The 26,041-nt window shown below is 47.3% G+C and overlaps 1 protein-coding gene across 9 annotated transcripts in view; it reads right to left on the bottom strand.

Annotated features, from left to right (window-relative positions):
• Positions 1 to 260: 260 nt before the first annotated feature.
• Positions 261 to 26,041, bottom strand: part of LOC143302215 (apoptosis-inducing factor 3-like) — a 74,565-nt gene continuing 48,784 nt past the window's right edge. For 5 of the 9 annotated variants that reach the window (XM_076616783.1, XM_076616785.1, XM_076616787.1 and 2 more), the window contains 6 exons: positions 25,998 to 26,041; positions 24,753 to 24,870; positions 21,487 to 21,585; positions 11,448 to 11,523; positions 7,260 to 7,364; positions 261 to 4,823 (listed from right to left, as the gene is read on the bottom strand). The exon at positions 25,998 to 26,041 is cut by the window's right edge and continues 33 nt beyond it. In XM_076616783.1, coding sequence (XP_076472898.1) covers positions 4,784 to 4,823; positions 7,260 to 7,364; positions 11,448 to 11,523; positions 21,487 to 21,585; positions 24,753 to 24,870; positions 25,998 to 26,041 — 482 coding nt within the window. In that variant the 3' untranslated portion in view covers positions 261 to 4,783. The remainder of the gene's footprint in view (positions 4,824 to 7,259; positions 7,365 to 11,447; positions 11,524 to 21,486; positions 21,586 to 24,752; positions 24,871 to 25,997) is intronic. The other 4 variants (XR_013057915.1, XR_013057912.1, XR_013057913.1 and 1 more) reach the window with 4 other exon arrangements.

The following is a 26,041-nucleotide window of genomic DNA, read 5'->3' as shown; positions in this document are numbered from 1 at the left end:
ACAAGGGGGAGGAACGGCCGATTCACAAACTTACTATGTTAATGTACCCCCGCTTTGTTTTCGGATGATTAAGCTTAATATTTTGGCATGATTTCGCCAATAAAAATGAAAATAATCAACGTTTTTTTTTATTTTTTGCATTATTTTCTTCTGAAAGGGAAAGGCATGGCCAATGCATATATATACTAAGTCCACCTTTGTCATTCCTCCCCTTTTGTAATTTTTTTCCTTCTAATTTTACTGACAATAAAGAATCCACACCGTGCAGTGCTCTGTTTATTATTCCCACCAATCAGGTTGACAATGTGCAATTTAACGAAAAATCACCACGGGTAATGGGACCTAACAAACACAAGGCCATGGAGATGTTACAAAACAAGTGAATAAATTATTACCACAGACAAATATACATTCCTTAATCCAACATCCAGACCTTTGGTCCACTTTGACGGGCGCAATAGCTGAGTGGTTAAAGCGTTGGACTGTCAATCTGAGGGTCCTGGGTTCGAATCACAGTGACGGCGCCTGGTGGGTAAAGGGTGGAGATTTTTACGATCTCCCTGGTCAACATATGTGCAGACCTGCTAGTGCCTGAACCCTCTTCGTGTGTATATGCAAGCAAAAGATCAAATACGCACGTTAAATATCCCGTAATCCATGTCAGCGTTCGGTGGGTTATGGAAACAAGAACATACCCAGCATGCACACCCCAGAAAGCGGAGTATGGCTGCCAACATGGTGGGGTAAAAACGGTCATACGAGTGAACACAGAAGAAGAAGAAGGAGGTCCACTTTGCACAGTAATACCCAGAAACCTATCTGCAGTGATGACAAACAGCGGAGAGGTTTGCAGTTTCAAAATTTGCAGTCACTGTCAAAAAGAAACAAGAAAATATGACCATTCATTTTCCAATTCATGTTGACATGCCATGAGGGAAAATTGCTGCTGGAAAGTTCTGAAACTGCAAACTGAACAGACATTTGTCATCACTGCAGATCAGTACCTTGCTATTGATATGTAAAGTGGACCAAAGGTCTGGACATCAACATGGGAGAATACAGACCTAGTCACTGTAGGGAAACTGGACATCAACATGGGGGGAATACAGACCTAGTCACTGTAGGAAAACTGGACATCAAGGGGGAATACAGACCTAGTCACTGTAGGAAAACTGGACATCAAGGGGGAATACAGACCTAGTTACTGTAGGAAAACTGGACATAACATGGGGGAATACAGACCTAGTCACTGTAGGAAAACTGGACATCAAGGGGGAATACAGACCTAGTCACTGTAGGAAAACTGGACATCAACATGGGGGGAATACAGACCTAGTCACTGTAGGAAAACTGGACATAACATGGGGGAATACAGACCTAGTCACTGTAGGAAAACTGGACATCAAGGGGGAATACAGACCTAGTCACTGTAGGAAAACTGGACATCACATGGGGGGAATACAGACCTAGTCACTGTAGGAAAACTGGACATCACATGGGGGAATACAGACCTAGTCACTGTAGGAAAACTGGACATCAACATGAGGGGAATACAGACCTAGTCACTGTAGGAAAACTGGACATCAAGGGGGAATACAGACCTAGTCACTGTAGGAGTTTCAGTTTCAGTAGCTGAAGGAGGCGTCACTGCGTTCGGACAAATCCATATACGCTACACCACATCTGCCAAGCAGATACCTGACCAGCAGCGTAACCCAACACTGTAGGAAAACTGGACATCAAGTGGGAATACAGACATAGTCACTGTAGGAAAACTGGACAACATGGGGGAATACAGACCTAGTCACTGTAGAAAAACTGGACATCAACATGGAGGAATACAGACCTAGTCACTGTAGGAAAACTGGACATCACATGGGGGAATACAGACCTAGTCACTGTAGGAAAACTGGACATCAAGGGGGAATACAGACCTAGTCACTGTAGGAAAACTGGACATCAAGGGGGAATACAGACCTAGTCACTGTAGGAAAACTGGACATCAACATGGGGGAATACAGACCTAGTCACTGTATGAAAACTGGACATCAACATGGGGAATATAGGCCAAGTCAGTGTATGAAAACTGGAAATAGCATGGGAGAATACAGACCTAGTCACTGTACATCAACATGGGGAATACAGACCTAGTCACTGTACATCAACATGGGGAACACAGACCTAGTCACTGTACATCAACATGGGGGAACACAGACCTAGTCACTGTACATCAACATGGGGAATACAGACCTAGTCACTGTACATCAACATGGGGAATACAGACCTAGTCACTGTACATCAACAGGAGGAATACAGACCTAGTCACTGTTCATCAACATGGGGGAATACAGACCTAGTCACTGTTCATCAGCATGGGGGAATACAGACCTATTCACTATACATCAACGTGGGGGAATACAGACCTAGTCACTGTACATCAACATGGGGGAATACAGACCTAGTCACTATACATCAACATGGGGGAATACAGACCTAGCCACTGTGCATCAACATGGGGGAATACAGACCTAGTCACTGTACATCAACGTGGGGGAATACAGACCTAGTCACTGTTCATCAACATGGGGGAATACAGACCTAGTCACTGTTCATCAACATGGGGGGAATACAGACCTAGTCACTGTACATAAACACGGGGGAATACAGACCTAGTCACTGTACATAAACACGGGGGAATACAGACCTAGTCACTGTTCATCAACATGGGGGAATACAGACCTAGTCACTATACATCAACATGGGGGAATACAGACCTAGTCACTGTTCATCAGCATGGGGGGAATACAGACCTAGTCACTGTACATCAACATGGGGGAATACAGACCTAGTCACTGTACATCAACATGGGGGAATACAGACCTAGTACCTGTACATCAACATGGGGGAATACAGACCTAGTCATTGTACATCAACGTGGGGGAATACAGGCCTAGTCACTGTACATCAACGTGGGGGAATACAGACCTAGTCACTGTACATCAACATGGGGAATACAGACCTAGTCACTGTACATCAACATGGGGGAATACAGACCTAGTCACTGTACATCAACATGGGGGAATACAGACCTAGTCACTGTACATCAACATGGGGGAACACAGACCTAGTCACTGTATATCAACATGGGGGAATACAGACCTAGTCACTATACATCAACATGAGGGAATAGCCGACCACACAGGGCCATATCAGGACAATCCATACAAATGCTCAACCACATCAACACAAAACTGTCACATTTACACACCAAAAAAGTCAGTAAGACAAACCCACAAAACATAGTTCAAGACACAGTATCCCAACCATTTAGCTCCTTATGGCAAGTGAGACTAGGCCATGCTAAGCATGCAAGCCATTCCTCTTAATTTATCATCCCCAGATTTTAAAAAATCATAAAAAAGGAAAAAAAAAACTACAACAATACTTCAAAGCCAAACAAAAAAAGGCATAAAATAGGCCATATATGAAAATAACACTGCAGAATGGGCAGCTGGAGCCCATCCCAGTGTTGACAATCTCACTACCTAATTGCTAGAGCAAAACAGCACAGATAGTACATCACAGATTATGGAAAAGAGAAAAAAAAGTGTCAAGGCTTGTTTGAAAAAAGAAAGGGGAATGGACTGGGAAGGCAGAAAAAGGAGACAACAGTGAAGGCAGAAACAAGGCAGAAACAAGAGAGCGATAGAAATGAGGAAATATCTAGCACAGAATTTCCAGAAAGCGGGGATGCTATTTATACTGAAAGAGACGGGCGCAATAGCTGAGTGGTTAAAGCATTGGACTTTCAATCTGAGGGTCCCAGGTTCGAATCTCTGTAATGGCGCCTCGTGGGTAAAGGGTGGAGATTTTTTTCCAGTCTCCCAGGTCAACATATGTGCAGCCCTGCTAGTGCCTGAACCCCCTTTGTGTGTATACGCAAGCAGAAGATCAAATATGCATGCTAAAGATCCTGTCATCCACGTCAGCGTTCGGTGGGTTATGGAAACAAAAACAAACCCAGCATGCACACCCCTGAAAACGGAGTATGGCTGCCTACATGGCGGGGTAAAAATGGTCATCCACTTAAAAGCCCACTCGTGTACATGCAAGTGAAGGTGGGAGTTGCAGCCCATGAACGAAAAAGAAGAAGAATACTGAAAGACTCCCCGGCATCCTCACGGGGTGGTGGTATGTGGATGCTGTATGGATCATGACATTAAAATAAACAGCAGCTAGCTTGTAATCTGTCCTGAGTGAGATGGACATGGAGCATTCAGATGGATTCAGATGTATTCAGATGTACACAAAGTCCAAGGTCAACAGTGTGTCACCAACACCCAGAAGATGATTTCCAGTAATATCACATGTTATAAGAATCTTAGTTCTGTACAATTCACTTTTTACAACCCAGATAATCCTACAGGCTATCTGAAAAAGAAAAAAATCAAAATGAAAATATATGATAAAAAGAAACTTGTAATCCAAATTGTATTCAAGCTTGCCACTGCTGTCATGACTGTGAGTTCTGACTGTGAAGTCAAAAGTCTGCAGCTTAATGGCCAAAGGATGAAGTCCATGGAATATTCCCACACACCCAAAGCAAACATCTTGTCAAGTCAAACCATATTCAGCTTCCCAGATTTCTGTCATCAGCACAATCCCTTTTTTTTTCTTCAAGTCCACAAAACGATGCCAATCTGCGATACTGCATTTCCATCAGGGGCGGACAATGCCGCTTGACCCTTGCTGACCTTCCTTTGCTCAACGATGGTGGAGAGCATCACTCTTTGAGACGACTGACCCAACTTTTAGGATCATCCCTGAAAGAAAAAATTGGACTGTAAAAAAATAAATAAACAACAAACTTGGATCACACATACTCAACACACACACAAACACAAAGAACTAAAATTACAAAACCAATATGAAAACAAAGGTCATTGATCAAGATCAGACTACTACAGTTCATACTGGCTGGCTGTCCACAGCGCACCTCAACCCTCTCCAACAGGTTCAAACTCCTGTCGCCAAACTCATTTTTGAGACATGTAAGTCTCAGTGTTGTAGGCCTCTTTTTAAAGAATGACACTGGCTTCGTGTTGAGCCACAGGAAGTCCCTTCCGTCTCCGCCCCCCACCTCTCTCCCAGCCCTCTCCTCCCTTGCTAAGCCCACCCACCATCTCTGTTGTTAAAGCCTGAACCGGACTATAAATGGCGGGCGATTTGAATCAAGCCAGTTTCTCACCAGAGTCTGACACTGTGACGTCGGTGAAGGTTTATTCAAAATAAAAGCCTAATAAAGCTACGGTTTGGCTTCATTTATGGCAGAGAGCGAGATTTGCCTAGCAGCTTCCAATCTAGACCTGAATTGACTTTGGAAAGTACAAAATGTGTCAGCTACACGTAATACAAAATTTGAATGCAGAGAAAAGGGGCGGAGCTAGAACCGAAACCTTGCTCTCGGGAGTTAAGACTTTAAGCCACTTGCAGGCACCTCACAGTCAAACATAGCCAGAACAATTAACCTCCCACACACCATTTCAACTCCCTCCTCCCCCACTCTCCTCATCCCCCACCCCCCTTTCCCTGCTGAAGTGTTTGTTGGGATTAGAACAGTGTGTGTGTGTTGCATCCCTGCCATCGGTCATCTTGTGACCAACCAGAGGTGTCCGTTTGCAATATTTTATACACATACCGTGTTTAAAACCAATCAGGTGATGCTGTGCCTCTAAATCGTAGACACAGACTAGAGTGTGTTGGGATGATTGGTCCATTGGTTTGTACCAGTTGGGAAAGCATGAATATACACAGCAAGCTCACGTGGCTACAGCCTTTTCCCTGCCGTTAGCAAACTTGGGAGCCAGAGTGAGAGACTGAGGCTCCACTGAGAGAGACATCTGTTGACCAGGAGGGCTGTGTGCTGCTAACTGCTAAGTTAGGATGTGCTGCTAAGTTAGGATGTGCTGCTAAGTGCTGTTTTAGTCACAGAAAATAAAACACCTCAAATCATCTTACCCTGCTTGTGGTACGAGGAGAGAGTGGAGTGTGCACCTGTCCTCTACCTGTGATCCTACCATTCTACACCCTACCCCTACATCCTCCCTCCTATCTTCAGTCACTCCACCCCTTTTTACAACATGTTTTAAGCTGAAATGTCCTTTCAAGGTGTGCGCTCTTCTGCTGATGGTACGATGTTTTGCCTGGCCAATTTCAACAGAGAGAAAACACAGCGTGAGAGTTGATAGTTGTTCAGCTGTACAGACCAGGAATTCACTGCCTTTGTCAGTCTGTCACAGTCCTTCACTCACATCCTTTAATACAAATCTAAGAACAGCAGGATCCTGAAGATGCTTTTGTATGGCCAGCTGAAGGAAGGCCACCGTGAACTTGGAAGACCCTGCAAGCGCTTCAAGGACACCTTGAAGACAAACCTCAAAGCCTGTGACACAGACATCGCTTCCTGGGAAACTGATGCCCTTGACCGCTGTCGCTGGAGGATGCTGTGCTCTAGTGGCATAAAGACGTTTGAAAACAAGAGAACGCTGGCCATTAAGGAGAAGCGTGAGCGAAGGAAGCAGGGCTCAACTTCTGGAGATGTTTTCCCTTGCAACACCTGTGGGAAGTGCTGCGCATCCAGAATCGGCCTCTTCTCCCATATGAGGACAAAACACACCAACAGATAAGCCTGCCTGCCTACTCATCCGTCGGACCGACGGGAGACTCCATCATCATCAAGAACAGTCCTTTCAAGCAGTCTCTGCATAATTAAGAAATTCCATTCCACATCTGTTTTCTGTGGATCAGCATTAATATCTTCCATGTGTATGTGTGTGTGTGTGTGTGTGTGTGTGTGTGTGTGTGTGTGTGTGTGTGTGTTCTGCATGTGTGTGTGTGCATTCAGTTTAACGTCTTTCCACTTGAAGTGATATATTAGTTGTGTTGTGCATGCATGTACATATGTGTGTGTTCTTCTGTGCTTTGTGTCTGACTGATGTCTTATTGAAAAGTGCTCTTGAGAGGTTTGAGAGGAAAGTTCTGTATTAAAGTACGGTCATCATTACTGTTATCTTTTTTTTTTTTATCATCATTATTATCTCATTCTTACCATCACACAACAAATTATACACACCAGCCCCACAGACATAACAAACTGAAAGGAAGCCCAATACAATACAAAAAAGGTAATATACATGACCACAGGCTTCAGAATACAGCATTCCAACAGGAAGCCCAAAACATTACAGAAGGTCACATACATGATCTCAGACTTGAGAATGGTCCCCCCTTGCTCCATCAGACAGGCAGCCTGGGATACGATGGGGTCAAAGGCCAAACTGGCCACAGCCAACACCTTGTCTTTCCTGCACATCAGAATTTGCCGTTCATTCCGTCATACAGGCGTGTTTTGGTTCTGGTACCATCATGATGACTACTGTTACTACAGTGGTCTAGTGTTATACTTGTGCCATCATGATGACTACTGTTACTACAGTGGTCTAGTGTTGTACTTGTGCCATCATGATGACTACTGTTACTACAGTGGTCTAGTGTTATACTTGTGCCATCATGATGACTACTGTTACTACAGTGGTCTAGTGTTATACTTGTGCCATCATGATGACTACTGTTACTACAGTGGTCTAGTGTTATACTTGTGCCATTATGATGACTACAGTGACCTAGTGTTGTACGTGTGCCATCATGGTGACTACAGTTACTACAGTGGTCTAGTGTTATACTTGTGCCATCATGATGACTACAGTTACTACAGTGGCCTAGTGTTATACTTGTGCCATCATGATGACTACAGTTACTACAGTGGTCTAGTGTTATACTTGTGCCATCATGATGACTACAGTTACTACAGTGGTCTAGTGTTATACTTGTGCCATCATGATGACTACTGTTACTACAGTGGTCTAGTGTCATACTTGTGCCATCATGATGACCACTGTTACTACAGTGGCCTTGTGTCATACTTGTGCCATCATGATGACCACTGTTACTACAGTGGCCTAGTGTCATACTTGTGCCATCATGATGACCACTGTTACTACAGTGGTCTAGTGTCATACTTGTGCCATCGTGATGACTACTGTTACTACAGTGGTCTAGTGTTGTACTTGTGCCATCATGATGACTACTGTTACTACAGTGGTCTAGTGTTATACTTGTGCCATCATGATGACTACAGTTACTACAGTGGCCTAGTGTTATACTTGTGCCATCATGATGACCACTGTTACTACAGTGGTCTAGTGTTATACTTGTGCCATCATGATGACCACTGTTACTACAGTGGCCTAGTGTCATAATTGTGCCATCATGATGACCACTGTTACTACAGTGGCCTAGTGTCATAATTGTGCCATCATGATGACCACTGTTACTACAGTGGTCTAGTGTCATACTTGTGCCATCATGATGACCACTGTTACTACAGTGGTCTAGTGTCATACTTGTGCCATCATGATGACCACTGTTACTACAGTGGTCTAGTGTCATACTTGTGCCATCATGATGACTACAGTTACTACAGTGGTCTAGTGTTATACTTGTGCCATTATGATGACTACAGTTACTACAGTGGTCTAGTGTTGTACTTGTGCCATCGTGATGACTACAGTTACTACAGTGGCCTAGTGTTATACTTGTGCCATAATGATGACTACAGTTACTAAAGTGGTCTAGTGTTATACTTGTGCCATTATGATGACTACAGTTACTCCAGTGATCTAGTGTTATACTTGTGCCATAATGATGACTACAGTTACTACAGTGGTCTACTGTTATACTTGTGCCATTATGATGACTACAGTTACTACAGTGGTCTAGTGTTATACTTGTGCCATTATGATGACTACAGTTACTACAGTGGTCTGGTATTGTACCATTATGATGACTACAGTTACTACAGTGGCCTAGTGTTGTACCAACATGATGGACATACAGTACACAGCTCACTGACCACATGGCTGGACAGACAGTACACAGCTCACTGACCACACGGCTGATGGACATACAGTACACAGCTCACTGACCACAAGGCTGATGGACAGACAGTACACAGCTCACTGACCACAAGGCTGATGGACAGACAGTACACAGCTCACTGACCACATGGCTGGACAGACAGTACACAGCTCACTGACCACACGGCTGATGGACAGACAGTACACAGCTCACTGACCACAAGGCTGATGGACAGACAGTACACAGCTCACTGACCACAAGGCTGATGGACAGACAGTACACAGCTCACTGACCACAAGGCTGGACAGACAGTACACAGCTCACTGACCACAAGGCTGATGGACAGACAGTACACAGCTCACTGACCACATGGCTGATGGACAGACAGTACACAGCTCACTGACCACATGGCTGATGGACAGACAGTACACAGCTCACTGACCACATGGCTGAACAGACAGTACACAGCTCACTGACCACATGGCTGGACAGACAGTACACAGCTCACTGACCACAAGGCTGGACAGACAGTACACAGCTCACTGACCACAAGGCTGGACAGACAGTACACAGCTCACTGACCACATGGCTGGACAGACAGTACACAGCTCACTGACCACACGGCTGATGGACAGACAGTACACAGCTCACTGACCACAAGGCTGATGGACAGACAGTACACAGCTCACTGACCACAAGGCTGATGGACAGACAGTACACAGCTCACTGACCACATGGCTGGACAGACAGTACACAGCTCACTGACCACAAGGCTGGACAGACAGTACACAGCTCACTGACCACATGGCTGATGGACAGACAGTACACAGCACACTGACCACATGGCTGGACAGACAGTACACAGCTCACTGACCACACGGCTGATGGACAGACAGTACACAGCTCACTGACCACATGGCTGATGGACAGACAGTACACAGCTCACTGACCACATGGCTGGACAGACAGTACACAGCTCACTGACCACATGGCTGGACAGACAGTACACAGCTCACTGACCACAAGGCTGATCGACAGACAGTACACAGCTCACTGACCACATGGCTGATGGACAGACAGTACACAGCTCACTGACCACAAGGCTGATGGACAGACAGTACACAGCTCACTGACCACATGGCTGATGGACAGACAGTACACAGCTCACTGACCACATGGCTGGACAGACAGTACACAGCTCACTGACCACACGGCTGATGGACAGACAGTACACAGCTCACTGACCACATGGCTGATGGACAGACAGTACACAGCTCACTGACCACAAGGCTGATGGACAGACAGTACACAGCTCACTGACCACAAGGCTGATGGACAGACATTACACAGCTCACTGACCACATGGCTGGACAGACAGTACACAGCTCACTGACCACATGGCTGATGGACAGACAGTACACAGCTCACTGACCACAAGGCTGATGGACAGACAGTACACAGCTCACTGACCACAAGGCTGATGGACAGACAGTACACAGCTCACTGACCACAAGGCTGGACAGACAGTACACAGCTCACTGACCACATGGCTGATGGACAGACAGTACACAGCTCACTGACCACAAGGCTGATGGACAGACATTACACAGCTCACTGACCACATGGCTGGACAGACAGTACACAGCTCACTGACCACAGGGCTGGACAGACAGTACACAGCTCACTGACCACAAGGCTGGACAGACAGTACACAGCTCACTGACCACACGGCTGATGGACAGACAGTACACAGCTCACTGACCACAAGGCTGATGGACAGACAGTACACAGCTCACTGACCACAAGGCTGATGGACAGACAGTACACAGCTCACTGACCACAAGGCTGGACAGACAGTACACAGCTCACTGACCACATGGCTGATGGACAGACAGTACACAGCTCACTGACCACATGGCTGGACAGACAGTACACAGCTCACTGACCACACGGCTGATGGACAGACAGTACACAGCTCACTGACCACATGGCTGATGGACAGACAGTACACAGCTCACTGACCACAGGGCTGGTGGACAGACAGTACACAGCTCACTGACCACAAGGCTGATGGACAGACAGTACACAGCTCACTGACCACATGGCTGATGGACAGACAGTACACAGCTCACTGACCACATGGCTGATGGACAGACAGTACACAGCTCACTGACCACATGGCTGATGGACAGACAGTACACAGCTCACTGACCACAAGGCTGGACAGACAGTACACAGCTCACTGACCACACGGCTGATGGACAGACAGTACACAGCTCACTGACCACATGGCTGGACAGACAGTACACAGCTCACTGACCACATGGCTGGACAGACAGTACACAGCTCACTGACCACATGGCTGATGGACAGACAGTACACAGCTCACTGACCACACGGCTGATGGACAGACAGTACACAGCTCACTGACCACATATGAAGAAGAGACGAGACAGACTGGGTTCACTCACTTAGTGTAGAAAGCAGCAAACTGAGGGACACTCAGGTCTCCATGGATGACGATGTCATCATACCCAGCTCCATAACCTGCACACACCACACAGTCAGCAGTCAGTGTGTGCAGTGGTTACTGACAACCAGACAGACAGACAGCAGTCAGTGTGTGCAGTGGTTACTGACAACCATACAGACAGACAGCAGTCAGTGTGTGCAGTGGTTACTGACAACCAGACAGACAGCAGTCAGTGTGTGCAGTGGTTACTGACAACCATACAGACAGCAGTCAGTGTGTGCAGTGGTTACTGACAACCAGACAGACAGACAGCAGTCAGTGTGTGCAGTGGTTACTGACAACCATACAGACAGACAGCAGTCAGTGTGTGCAGTGGTTACTGACAACCAGACAGACAGCAGTCAGTGTGTGCAGTGGTTACTGACAACCAACCATACAGACAGCAGTCAGTGTGTGCAGTGGTTACTGACAACCAGACAGACAGACAGCAGTCAGTGTGTGCAGTGGTTACTGACAACCATACATACAGACAGCAGTCAGTGTGTGCAGTGGTTACTGACAACCATACAGACAGCAGTCAGTGTGTGCAGTGGTTACTGACAACCAGACAGACAGACAGCAGTCAGTGTGTGCAGTGGTTACTGACAACCAGACAGACAGCAGTCAGTGTGTGCAGTGGTTACTGACAACCAGACAGACAGACAGCAGTCAGTGTGTGCAGTGGTTACTGACAACCATAGAGACAGCAGTCAGTGTGTGCAGTGGTTACTGACAACCAGACAGACAGCAGTCAGTGTGTGCAGTGGTTACTGACAACCATACAGACAGACAGCAGTCAGTGTGTGCAGCGGTTACTGACAACCAGACAGACAGACAGCAGTCAGTGTGTGCAGTGGTTACTGACAACCAGACAGACAGACAGCAGTCAGTGTGTGCAGTGGTTACTGACAACCATAGAGACAGCAGTCAGTGTGTGCAGTGGTTACTGACAACCAGACAGACAGCAGTCAGTGTGTGCAGTGGTTACTGACAACCATACAGACAGACAGCAGTCAGTGTGTGCAGTGGTTACTGACAACCATAGAGACAGCAGTCAGTGTGTGCAGTGGTTACTGACAACCAGACAGACAGCAGTCAGTGTGTGCAGTGGTTACTGACAACCATACAGACAGACAGCAGTCAGTGTGTGCAGCGGTTACTGACAACCAGACAGACAGACAGCAGTCAGTGTGTGCAGTGGTTACTGACAACCATAGAGACAGCAGTCAGTGTGTACAGTGGTTACTGACAACCAGAAAGACAGACAGCAGTCAGTGTGTGCAGTGGTTACTGACAACCAGACAGACAGCAGTCAGTGTGTGCAGTGGTTACTGACAACCAGACAGACAGCAGTCAGTGTGTGCAGTGGTTACTGACAACCATACAGACAGCAGTCAGTGTGTGCAGTGGTTACTGACAACCAGACAGACAGCAGTCAGTGTGTGCAGTGGTTACTGACAACCAGACAGACAGACAGCAGTCAGTGTGTGCAGTGGTTACTGACAACCATGCAGACAGACAGCAGTCAGTGTGTGCAGTGGTTACTGACAACCAGACAGACAGCAGTCAGTGTGTGCAGTGGTTATTGACAACCAGACAGACAGCAGTCAGTGTGTGCAGTGGTTACTGACAACCAGACAGACAGCAGTCAGTGTGTGCAGTGGTTATTGACAACCATACAGACAGCAGTTAGTGTGTGCAGTGGTTACTGACAACCAGACAGACAGCAGTCAGTGTGTGCAGTGGTTACTGACAACCAGACAGACAGACAGCAGTCAGTGTGTGCAGTGGTTACTGACAACCAGACAGTCAGCAGTCAGTGTGTGCAGTGGTTACTGACAACCAGACAGACAGCAGTCAGTGTGTGCAGTGGTTACTGACAACCAGACAGACAGCAGTCAGTGTGTGCAGTGGTTACTGACAACCAGACAGACAGACAGCAGTCAGTGTGTGCAGTGGTTACTGACAACCAGACAGACAGACAGCAGTCAGTGTGTGCAGTGGTTACTGACGACCATACAGACAGACAGCAGTCAGTGTGTGCAGTGGTTACTGACAACCAGACAGACAGACAGCAGTCAGTGTCTGCAGTGGTTACTGACAACCAGACAGACAGCAGTCAGTGTGTGCAGTGGTTACTGACAACCAGACAGACAGCAGTCAGTGTCTGCAGTGGTTACTGACAACCATAGAGACAGACAGCAGTCAGTGTGTGCAGTGGTTACTGACAACAAGACAGACAGCAGTCAGTGTCTGCAGTGGTTACTGACAACCAGACAGACAGCAGTCAGTGTGTGCAGTGGTTACTGACAACCAGACAGACAGACAGCAGTCAGTGTGTGCAGTGGTTACTGACAACCAGACAGACAGACAGCAGTCAGTGTGTGCAGTGGTTACTGACAACCAGACAGACAGACAGCAGTCAGTGTGTGCAGTGGTTACTGACAACCAGACAGACAGACAGCAGTCAGTGTATGCAGTGGTTACTGACAACCATACAGACAGCAGTCAGTGTGTACAGTGGTTACTGACAACCAGACAGACAGACAGCAGTCAGTGTGTGCAGTGGTTACTGACAACCATACAGACAGCAGTCAGTGTGTGCAGTGGTTACTGACAACCAGACAGACAGACAGCAGTCAGTGTGTGCAGTGGTTACTGACAACCAGCAGTCAGTGTGTGCAGTGGTTACTGACAACCAGACAGACAGCAGTCAGTGTGTGCAGTGGTTACTGACAACCATAGAGACAGACAGCAGTCAGCTGTGTGCAGTGGTTACTGACAACCATACAGACAGCAGCCAGTGTGTGCAGTGGTTACTGACCACCATGCAGACAGCAGTCAGTGTGTGCAGTGCTTACTGACAACCAGACAGACAGCAGTCAGTGTGTGCAGTGGTTACTGACAACCATACAGACAGCAGTCAGTGTGTGCAGTGGTTACTGACAACCAGACAGACAGCAGTCAGTGTGTGAAGTGGTTACTGACAACCAGACAGACAGCAGTCAGTGTGTGCAGTGGTTACTGACAACCAGACAGACAGACAGCAGTCAGTGTGTGCAGTGGTTACTGACAACCAGACAGACAGCAGTCAGTGTGTGCAGTGGTTACTGACAACCATACAGACAGACAGCAGTCAGTGTGTGCAGTGGTTACTGACAACCAGACAGACAGCAGTCGGTGTGTGCAGTGGTTACTGACAACCAGACAGACAGACAGCAGTCAGTGTGTGCAGTGGTTACTGACAACCAGACAGACAGACAGCAGTCAGTGTGTGCAGTGGTTACAGACAACCAGACAGACAGCAGTCAGTGTGTGCAGTGGTTACTGACAACCATACAGACAGACAGCAGTCAGTGTGTGCAGTGGTTACTGACAACCAGACAGACAGCAGTCGTGTGTGCAGTGGTTACTGACAACCAGACAGACAGACAGCAGTCAGTGTGTGCAGTGGTTACTGACAACCAGACAGACAGACAGCAGTCAGTGTGTGCAGTGGTTACTGACAACCATACATACAGACAGCAGTCAGTGTGTGCAGTGGTTACTGACAACCAGACAGACAGACAGCAGTCAGTGTGTGCAGTGGTTACTGACAACCATAGAGACAGCAGTCAGTGTGTGCAGTGGTTACTGACAACCAGACAGACAGCAGTCAGTGTGTGCAGTGGTTACTGACAACCATACAGACAGACAGCAGTCAGTGTGTGCAGCGGTTACTGACAACCAGACAGACAGACAGCAGTCAGTGTGTGCAGTGGTTACTGACAACCAGACAGACAGACAGCAGTCAGTGTGTGCAGTGGTTACTGACAACCATAGAGACAGCAGTCAGTGTGTGCAGTGGTTACTGACAACCAGACAGACAGCAGTCAGTGTGTGCAGTGGTTACTGACAACCATACAGACAGACAGCAGTCAGTGTGTGCAGTGGTTACTGACAACCATAGAGACAGCAGTCAGTGTGTGCAGTGGTTACTGACAACCAGACAGACAGCAGTCAGTGTGTGCAGTGGTTACTGACAACCATACAGACAGACAGCAGTCAGTGTGTGCAGCGGTTACTGACAACCAGACAGACAGACAGCAGTCAGTGTGTGCAGTGGTTACTGACAACCATAGAGACAGCAGTCAGTGTGTACAGTGGTTACTGACAACCAGAAAGACAGACAGCAGTCAGTGTGTGCAGTGGTTACTGACAACCAGACAGACAGCAGTCAGTGTGTGCAGTGGTTACTGACAACCAGACAGACAGCAGTCAGTGTGTGCAGTGGTTACTGACAACCATACAGACAGCAGTCAGTGTGTGCAGTGGTTACTGACAACCAGACAGACAGCAGTCAGTGTGTGCAGTGGTTACTGACAACCAGACAGACAGACAGCAGTCAGTGTGTGCAGTGGTTACTGACAACCATGCAGACAGACAGCAGTCAGTGTGTGCAGTGGTTACTGACAACCAGACAGACAGCAGTCAGTGTGTGCAGTGGTTATTGACAACCAGACAGACAGCAGTCAGTGTGTGCAGTGGTTACTGACAACCAGACAGACAGCAGTCAGTGTGTGCAGTGGTTACTGACAACCAGACAGACAGCAGTCAGTGTGTGCAGTGGTTACTGACAACCAGACAGACAGCAGTCAGTGTGTGCAGTGGTTACTGACAACCAGACAGACAGACAGCAGTCAGTGTGTGCAGTGGTTACTGACAACCAGACAGTCAGCAGTCAGTGTGTGCAGTGGTTACTGACAACCAGACAGACAGCAGTCAGTGTGTGCAGTGGTTACTGACAACCAGACAGACAGCAGTCAGTGTGTGCAGTGGTTACTGACAACCAGACAGACAGACAGCAGTCAGTGTGTGCAGTGGTTACTGACAACCAGACAGACAGACAGCAGTCAGTGTATGCAGTGGTTACTGACAACCATACAGACAGCAGTCAGTGTGTACAGTGGTTACTGACAACCAGACAGACAGACAGCAGTCAGTGTGTGCAGTGGTTACTGACAACCATACAGACAGCAGTCAGTGTGTGCAGTGGTTACTGACAACCAGACAGACAGACAGCAGTCAGTGTGTGCAGTGGTTACTGACAACCAGCAGTCAGTGTGTGCAGTGGTTACTGACAACCAGACAGACAGCAGTCAGTGTGTGCAGTGGTTACTGACAACCATAGAGACAGACAGCAGTCAGCGTGTGCAGTGGTTACTGACAACCATACAGACAGCAGCCAGTGTGTGCAGTGGTTACTGACCACCATGCAGACAGCAGTCAGTGTGTGCAGTGCTTACTGACAACCAGACAGACAGCAGTCAGTGTGTGCAGTGGTTACTGACAACCATACAGACAGCAGTCAGTGTGTGCAGTGGTTACTGACAACCAGACAGACAGCAGTCAGTGTGTGAAGTGGTTAGTGACAACCAGACAGACAGCAGTCAGTGTGTGCAGTGGTTACTGACAACCAGACAGACAGACAGCAGTCAGTGTGTGCAGTGGTTACTGACAACCAGACAGACAGCAGTCAGTGTGTGCAGTGGTTACTGACAACCATACAGACAGACAGCAGTCAGTGTGTGCAGTGGTTACTGACAACCAGACAGACAGCAGTCGGTGTGTGCAGTGGTTACTGACAACCAGACAGACAGACAGCAGTCAGTGTGTGCAGTGGTTACTGACAACCAGACAGACAGACAGCAGTCAGTGTGTGCAGTGGTTACTGACAACCATACATACAGACAGCAGTCAGTGTGTGCAGTGGTTACTGACAACCAGACAGACAGACAGCAGTCAGTGTGTGCAGTGGTTACTGACAACCATAGAGACAGCAGTCAGTGTGTGCAGTGGTTACTGACAACCAGACAGACAGCAGTCAGTGTGTGCAGTGGTTACTGACAACCATACAGACAGACAGCAGTCAGTGTGTGCAGCGGTTACTGACAACCAGACAGACAGACAGCAGTCAGTGTGTGCAGTGGTTACTGACAACCAGACAGACAGACAGCAGTCAGTGTGTGCAGTGGTTACTGACAACCATAGAGACAGCAGTCAGTGTGTGCAGTGGTTACTGACAACCAGACAGACAGCAGTCAGTGTGTGCAGTGGTTACTGACAACCATACAGACAGACAGCAGTCAGTGTGTGCAGTGGTTACTGACAACCATAGAGACAGCAGTCAGTGTGTGCAGTGGTTACTGACAACCAGACAGACAGCAGTCAGTGTGTGCAGTGGTTACTGACAACCATACAGACAGACAGCAGTCAGTGTGTGCAGCGGTTACTGACAACCAGACAGACAGACAGCAGTCAGTGTGTGCAGTGGTTACTGACAACCATAGAGACAGCAGTCAGTGTGTACAGTGGTTACTGACAACCAGAAAGACAGACAGCAGTCAGTGTGTGCAGTGGTTACTGACAACCAGACAGACAGCAGTCAGTGTGTGCAGTGGTTACTGACAACCAGACAGACAGCAGTCAGTGTGTGCAGTGGTTACTGACAACCATACAGACAGCAGTCAGTGTGTGCAGTGGTTACTGACAACCAGACAGACAGCAGTCAGTGTGTGCAGTGGTTACTGACAACCAGACAGACAGACAGCAGTCAGTGTGTGCAGTGGTTACTGACAACCATGCAGACAGACAGCAGTCAGTGTGTGCAGTGGTTACTGACAACCAGACAGACAGCAGTCAGTGTGTGCAGTGGTTATTGACAACCAGACAGACAGCAGTCAGTGTGTGCAGTGGTTACTGACAACCAGACAGACAGCAGTCAGTGTGTGCAGTGGTTACTGACAACCAGACAGACAGCAGTCAGTGTGTGCAGTGGTTATTGACAACCATACAGACAGCAGTTAGTGTGTGCAGTGGTTACTGACAACCAGACAGACAGCAGTCAGTGTGTGCAGTGGTTACTGACAACCAGACAGACAGACAGCAGTCAGTGTGTGCAGTGGTTACTGACAACCAGACAGTCAGCAGTCAGTGTGTGCAGTGGTTACTGACAACCAGACAGACAGCAGTCAGTGTGTGCAGTGGTTACTGACAACCAGACAGACAGCAGTCAGTGTGTGCAGTGGTTACTGACAACCAGACAGACAGACAGCAGTCAGTGTGTGCAGTGGTTACTGACAACCAGACAGACAGACAGCAGTCAGTGTGTGCAGTGGTTACTGACGACCATACAGACAGACAGCAGTCAGTGTGTGCAGTGGTTACTGACAACCAGACAGACAGACAGCAGTCAGTGTGTGCAGTGGTTACTGACAACCAGACAGACAGACAGCAGTCAGTGTGTGCAGTGGTTACTGACGACCATACAGACAGACAGCAGTCAGTGTGTGCAGTGGTTACTGACAACCAGACAGACAGACAGCAGTCAGTGTGTGCAGTGGTTACTGACAACCAGACAGACAGACAGCAGTCAGTGTGTGCAGTGGTTACTGACAACCAGACAGACAGCAGTCAGTGTGTGCAGTGGTTACTGACAACCATACAGACAGACAGCAGTCAGTGTGTGCAGTGGTTACTGACAACAAGACAGACAGCAGTCAGTGTGTGCAGTGGTTACTGACAACCAGACAGACAGCAGTCAGTGTGTGCAGTGGTTACTGACAACCAGACAGACAGCAGTCAGTGTGTGCAGTGGTTACTGACAACCATAGAGACAGACAGCAGTCAGTGTCTGCAGTGGTTACTGACAACAAGACAGACAGCAGTCAGTGTCTGCAGTGGTTACTGACAACCAGACAGACAGCAGTCAGTGTGTGCAGTGGTTACTGACAACCAGACAGACAGACAGCAGTCAGTGTGTGCAGTGGTTACTGACAACCAGACAGACAGACAGCAGTCAGTGTGTGCAGTGGTTACTGACAACCAGACAGACAGACAGCAGTCAGTGTATGCAGTGGTTACTGACAACCATACAGACAGCAGTCAGTGTGTACAGTGGTTACTGACAACCAGACAGACAGACAGCAGTCAGTGTGTGCAGTGGTTACTGACAACCATACAGACAGCAGTCAGTGTGTGCAGTGGTTACTGACAACCAGACAGACAGACAGCAGTCAGTGTGTGCAGTGGTTACTGACAACCAGCAGTCAGTGTGTGCAGTGGTTACTGACAACCAGACAGACAGCAGTCAGTGTGTGCAGTGGTTACTGACAACCATAGAGACAGACAGCAGTCAGCGTGTGCAGTGGTTACTGACAACCATACAGACAGCAGCCAGTGTGTGCAGTGGTTACTGACCACCATGCAGACAGCAGTCAGTGTGTGCAGTGCTTACTGACAACCAGACAGACAGCAGTCAGTGTGTGCAGTGGTTACTGACAACCAGACAGACAGCAGTCAGTGTGTGCAGTGGTTACTGACAACCAGACAGACAGCAGTCAGTGTGTGCAGTAGTTACTGACAACCAGACAGACAGACAGCAGTCAGTGTGTGCAGTGGTTACTGACAACCAGACAGACAGCAGTCAGTGTGTGCAGTGGTTACTGACAACCATAGAGACAGACAGCAGTCAGTGTGTGCAGTGGTTACTGACCACCATGCAGACAGCAGTCAGTGTGTGCAGTGCTTACTGACAACCAGACAGACAGCAGTCAGTGTGTGCAGTGGTTACTGACAACCAGACAGACAGCAGTCAGTGTGTGCAGTGGTTACTGACAACCATACAGACAGCAGTCAGTGTATGCAGTGGTTACTGACAACCATACAAACAGCAGTCAGTGTGTGCAGTGGTTACTGACAACCAGACAGACAGCAGTCAGTGTGTGCAGTGGTTACTGACAACCAGACAGACAGCAGTCAGTGTGTGCAGTGGTTACTGACAACCATACAGACAGCAGTCAGTGTGTGCAGTGGTTACTGACAACCAGACAGACAGACAGCAGTCAGTGTGTGCAGTGGTTACTGACAACCAGACAGACAGCAGTCAGTGTGTGCAGTGGTTACTGACAACCATACAGACAGCAGTCAGTGTGTGCAGTGGTTACTGACAACCAGACAGACAGCAGTCAGTGTGTGCAGTGGTTACTGACAACCAGACAGACAGACAGCAGTCAGTGTGTGCAGTGGTTACTGACAACCATACAGACAGCAGTCAGTGTGTGCAGTGGTTACTGACAACCAGACAGACAGCAGCCAGTGTGTGCAGTGGTTACTGACAACAAGACAGACAGCAGTCAGTGTGTGCAGTGGTTACTGACAACCAGTATAATCATAATCAGTCTTATATACAAAGGTACATTAAACATGTATAATCATAATCAGTATGGTGTTATAAACAGGTGTACATTAAACAGGTATAATCATAATCAGTATGGTGTTATAAACAGGTGTACATTAAACAGGTATAATCATAATCAGTATGGTGTTATAAACAGGTGTATATTAAACAGGTATAATCATAATCAGTATGGTGTTATAAACAGGTGTACATTAAACAGGTATAATCATAATCAGTATGGTGCTATAAACAGGTGTACATTAAACAGGTATAATCATAATCAGTATGGTGTTATAAACAGGTGTACATTAAACAGGTATAATCATAATCAGTATGGTGTTATAAACAGGTGTACATTAAACAGGTATAATCATAATCAGTATGGTGTTATAAACAGGTGTACATTAAACAGGTATAATCATAATCAGTATGGTGTTATAAACAGGTGTACATTAAACAGGTATAATCATAATCAGTATGGTGTTATAAACAGATGTACATTAACTCTCTCCATACGAACGGTGAAAGAGACGACGTTAACAGTGTTTCACCCCAGTTACCATCATCCAAATATTGCAAGCGGAAGGCTCTTATACTGAAGAGGTGAATGTTGACAAAGAATACCACAATTCTGACGACGGAAGCTAAAGCTTGGGTCATTCAGACACCCACTGGACATCCGATGGGTCTGTGTAGAGGAGAAGAGAGGACTGGCCGTACTGAGTGAGTTAAACAGGTACAATGATAAGCATGGTGTTATATGGGTACAGCTGGACACTACCTGTGTATCTGACACTCTTGCCATACATGACGGTCCAGAAGTAGGGAACACTGTGGATGGCCACACTTTTTCCCAGCATGTTCAGGGCAGCGATACGACCTGAAACCAGTTTCATTGTCCATGTTCAAAGCAGCGATACGACCTGAAACCAGTTTCATTATCCATGTTCAGGGCAATGATACGAACTGAAACCAGTTTCATTATCCATGTTCAGGGCAGTGGTACAAATTGAAACCAGTTTCATTATCAGTGCTCAGGGCAGTGATACAAACTGAAACCAGTTTCATTATCAATGTTCAGGGCAGTGATACAAACTGAAACCAGTTTCATTATCCATGTTCCGGGCAGCGATATGAACTGAAACCAATTTCATTATCCATGTTCAGGACAGTGACACAACCTGAAACCAGTTTCATTATCCATGTTCAGGGCAGCGATATGAACTGAAACCATTTTTACCAGTATTTTTAAGGGCAGCGAAATGAACTGAAACCAGTTTCACTATTCATGTTCAGGGCAGCGAAACTACCTAGAAACCAGTTTCATTACCCATGTTCAGGGCAGTGATATGACCTGAAACCAGTTTCACCATCAGTTTCAAGGCAGTGTCAAATCTTGCAAACTGATCCATACCACATCTGCTTTTTAAAAAAAATGAAAAAGAAAATGAAAAAACGGAGCAAATGCTCCACTTTTCCAAAAACCCAACATGCCAGTCAGGCCTTGACAGCCTACCCTATGTTTGAGCAAAATACTGACATAAAATGACATGAAAAAAAATTAAACAAAATCAACAAAACAGTCAATATATTAAAGACATAGAGAAGGCATATGATCAAAATAAAACGATAAAACTGGGTCACATTCAGCGAAATTGCACACACCAAAACATGTGTGCAAACTCACACAGACGTGCAAACGCAACACACACACACACACACACATACACACACACACACTGCAAGCACATAGCAGGAAACAGCTATTATACCAAATACTGTGTACCAAACCCACCAGGAAACAGCTATCATACCAAACCCAAACCCACCAGGAAACAGCTATCGCACCAAACACACCAGGAAACAGCTATCGTACCAAACCCAAACCCACCAGGAAACAGCTATCGTACCAAACCCACCAGGAAACAGCTATTGTACCAAACCCAAACCCACAGCAAACAGCTATCGTACCAAACCCACCAGGAAACAGCTATCGTACCAAACCCACCAGCAAACAGCTATCGTACCAAACCCACCAGCAAACAGCTATCGTACCAAACCCAAACCTACCAGGAAACAGCTATCGTACCAAACACACCAGGAAACAGCTATCGTACCAAACACACCAGCAAACAGCTATCGTACCAAACCCACCAGCAAACAGCTATCGTACCAAACACACCAGGAAACAGCAAACAGCTATCGTACCAAACCCACCAGCAAACAGCTATCATACCAAACCCAAACCCACCAGCAAACAGCAATCATACCAAACCCACCAGCAAACAGCTATCGTACCAAACCCAAACCCACCAGGAAACAGCTATCGCACCAAACCCACCAGCAAACAGCTATCATACCAAACCCAAACCCACTAGGAAACAGCTATCGCACTAAACCCACCAGGAAACAGCTATCATACCAAACCCAAACCCACCAGGAAACAGCTATCGCACCAAACCTACCAGGAAACAGCTATCGTACCAAACCCAAACCTACCAGGAAACAGCTATCGTACCAAACCCAAACCTACCAGGAAATAGCTATCGTACCAAACCCAAACCTACCAGGAAACAGCTATCGTACCAAACCCAAACCTACCAGGAAACAGCTATCGCACCAAACCCACCAGCAAACAGCTATCGTACCAAACCCAAACCTACCAGGAAACAGCTATCGTACCAAACCCACCAGCAAACAGCTATCATACCAAACCCAAACCCACCAGCAAACAGCTATCGCACCAAACCCAAACCCACCAGCAAACAGCTATTGCACCAAACCTACCAGGAAACAGCTATCGTACCAAACCCAAACCTACCAGGAAATAGCTATCGTACCAAACCCAAACCTACCAGGAAATAGCTATCGTACCAAACCCAAACCCACCAGGAAACAGCTATCGTACCAAACCCACCAGCAAACAGCTATCGTACCAAACCCAAACCTACCAGGAAACAGCTATCGTACCAAACCCACCAGGAAACAGCTATCGTACCAAACCCACCAGGAAACAGCTATCATACCAAACCCAAACCCACCAGGAAACAGCTATCGCACCAAACCCACCAGGAAACAGCTATCATACCAAACCCACCAGGAAACAGCTATCATACCAAACCCAAACCTACCAGGAAACAGCTATCATACCAAACCTACCAGGAAATAGCTATCGAACCAAATCCACCAGGAAACAGCTATCGTACCAAACCCACCAGGAAACAGCTATCGTACCAAACCCAAACCCACCAGCAAACAGCAACCAAACCCAAACCCACCAGGAAACAGCTATCGTACCAAACCCAAACACACCAGCAAACAGCTATCGTACCAAACCCACCAGGAAACAGCTATTGTACCAAACCCAAACCCACAGCAAACAGCTATTGTACCAAACCCAAACCCACAGCAAACAGCTATCGTACCAAACACACCAGCAAACAGCTATCGTACCAAACCCACCAGCAAACAGCTATCATACCAAACCCACCAGCAAACATCTATCGTACCAAACACACCAGGAAACAGCAAACAGCTATCGTACCAAACCCACCAGCAAACAGCTATCATACCAAACCCACCAGCAAACAGCTATCATACCAAACCCACCAGCAAACAGCTATCGTACCAAACCCACCAGCAAACAGCTATCATACCAAACCCACCAGGAAACAGCTATCATACCAATCCCACCAGGAAACAGCTATCGAACCAAACCCAAACCCACCAGCAAACAGCAATCGTACCAAACCCACCAGCAAACAGCTATCGTACCAAACCCACCAGCAAACAGCTATCGAACCAAACCCAAACCCACCAGCAAACAGCAATCGTACCAAACCCACCAGCAAACAGCCATCATACCAAACCCAAACCCACCAGGAAACTGCTATCGCACCGAACCCACCAGGAAACATGGCACTGACAATGATGATAATAATGGAGGTGACAATGATGATGGTGATGACGAACAACGATGATGATGATGATGATGGTGATGACGACAATAACAATAACAATGGTGATGATGACACACAAGACACTGACCTTGCTGCAGCGCCATCTGCCAGTGCTGGACGTTGGCCGGCTGACCGTCGTTGACAAAGAGAGGGAACTGGGCGATGTCTCCTGCAGCGAACACTCCATCCGCACTGGTCCTCATGCACTGCATCACACAGCAAGGTACTCATGCACTGCATCACACAGCAAGGTACTCATGCACTGCGTCACACAGCAAGGTACTCATGCACTGCGTCACACAGCAAGGTACTCATGCACTGCGTCACACAGCAAGGTACTCATGCACTGCGTCACACAGCAAGGTACTCATGCACTGCGTCACACAGCAAGGTACTCATGCACTGCGTCACACAGCAAGGTACTCATGCACTGCGTCACACAGCAAGGTACTCAGGCACTGCGTCACACAGCAAGGTACTCACGCACTGCGTCACACAGCAAGGTACTCATGCACTGCATCACACAGCAAGGTACTCATGCACTGCATCACACAGCAAGGTACTCGCGCACTGCGTCACACAGCAAGGTACTCATGCACTGCGTCACACAGCAAGGTACTCATGCACTGCGTCACACAGCAAGGTACTCATGCACTGCGTCACACAGCAAGGTACTCATGCACTGCGTCACACAGCAAGGTACTCATGCACTGCATCACACAGCAAGGTACTCATGCACTGCGTCACACAGCAAGGTACTCATGCACTGCGTCACACAGCTTCACAGGTTAAAGGTACTCACGCACTGTGTCTCAGACAGACATACAGGCACAGACACACACACAGAGACAGAGAGACAGACAGAGAGACAGAGACGCACGCACGCATGCACACACACACGCATGCACTCACACACACACACACACACACACAACACACCACACACAACACAACACACCACATACACAACGCAATCACAACACAGTACATACACAACACATACACAACACAACCACTCCAGCAGAAAAATGAAAACCAAAGATGACAACAACAAAGACTACTACCACACGTCAACACACATACACAAAACATACATACGCACACACACACATTGTCAATTAAAGTGAGAAAGATAAAATCAATGACGATGATGAAAACTACCACCACTACTACTACTACTGCTACTACTACACACAAACACACACACACACACACACACACACACACACACAGAAACAAAACACATCGGTGCACACAGGCACACACACACATGTAAACATACAAACATACAAAACACATCCATGCGTGCACATGTACACACACACACACACACCTGATCCACTGTGACAAAGCCGCGCTGTGTCAATTCCACACCAG

Source organism: Babylonia areolata, chromosome 29, assembly GCF_041734735.1.
Source record: "Babylonia areolata isolate BAREFJ2019XMU chromosome 29, ASM4173473v1, whole genome shotgun sequence".
Classification (NCBI taxonomy): Eukaryota; Metazoa; Mollusca; class Gastropoda; order Neogastropoda; family Buccinidae; genus Babylonia; species Babylonia areolata.
The sequence above is the reverse complement of the archived record's forward strand: the minus strand, read 5'-3'. Positions and strand labels throughout refer to the sequence as shown.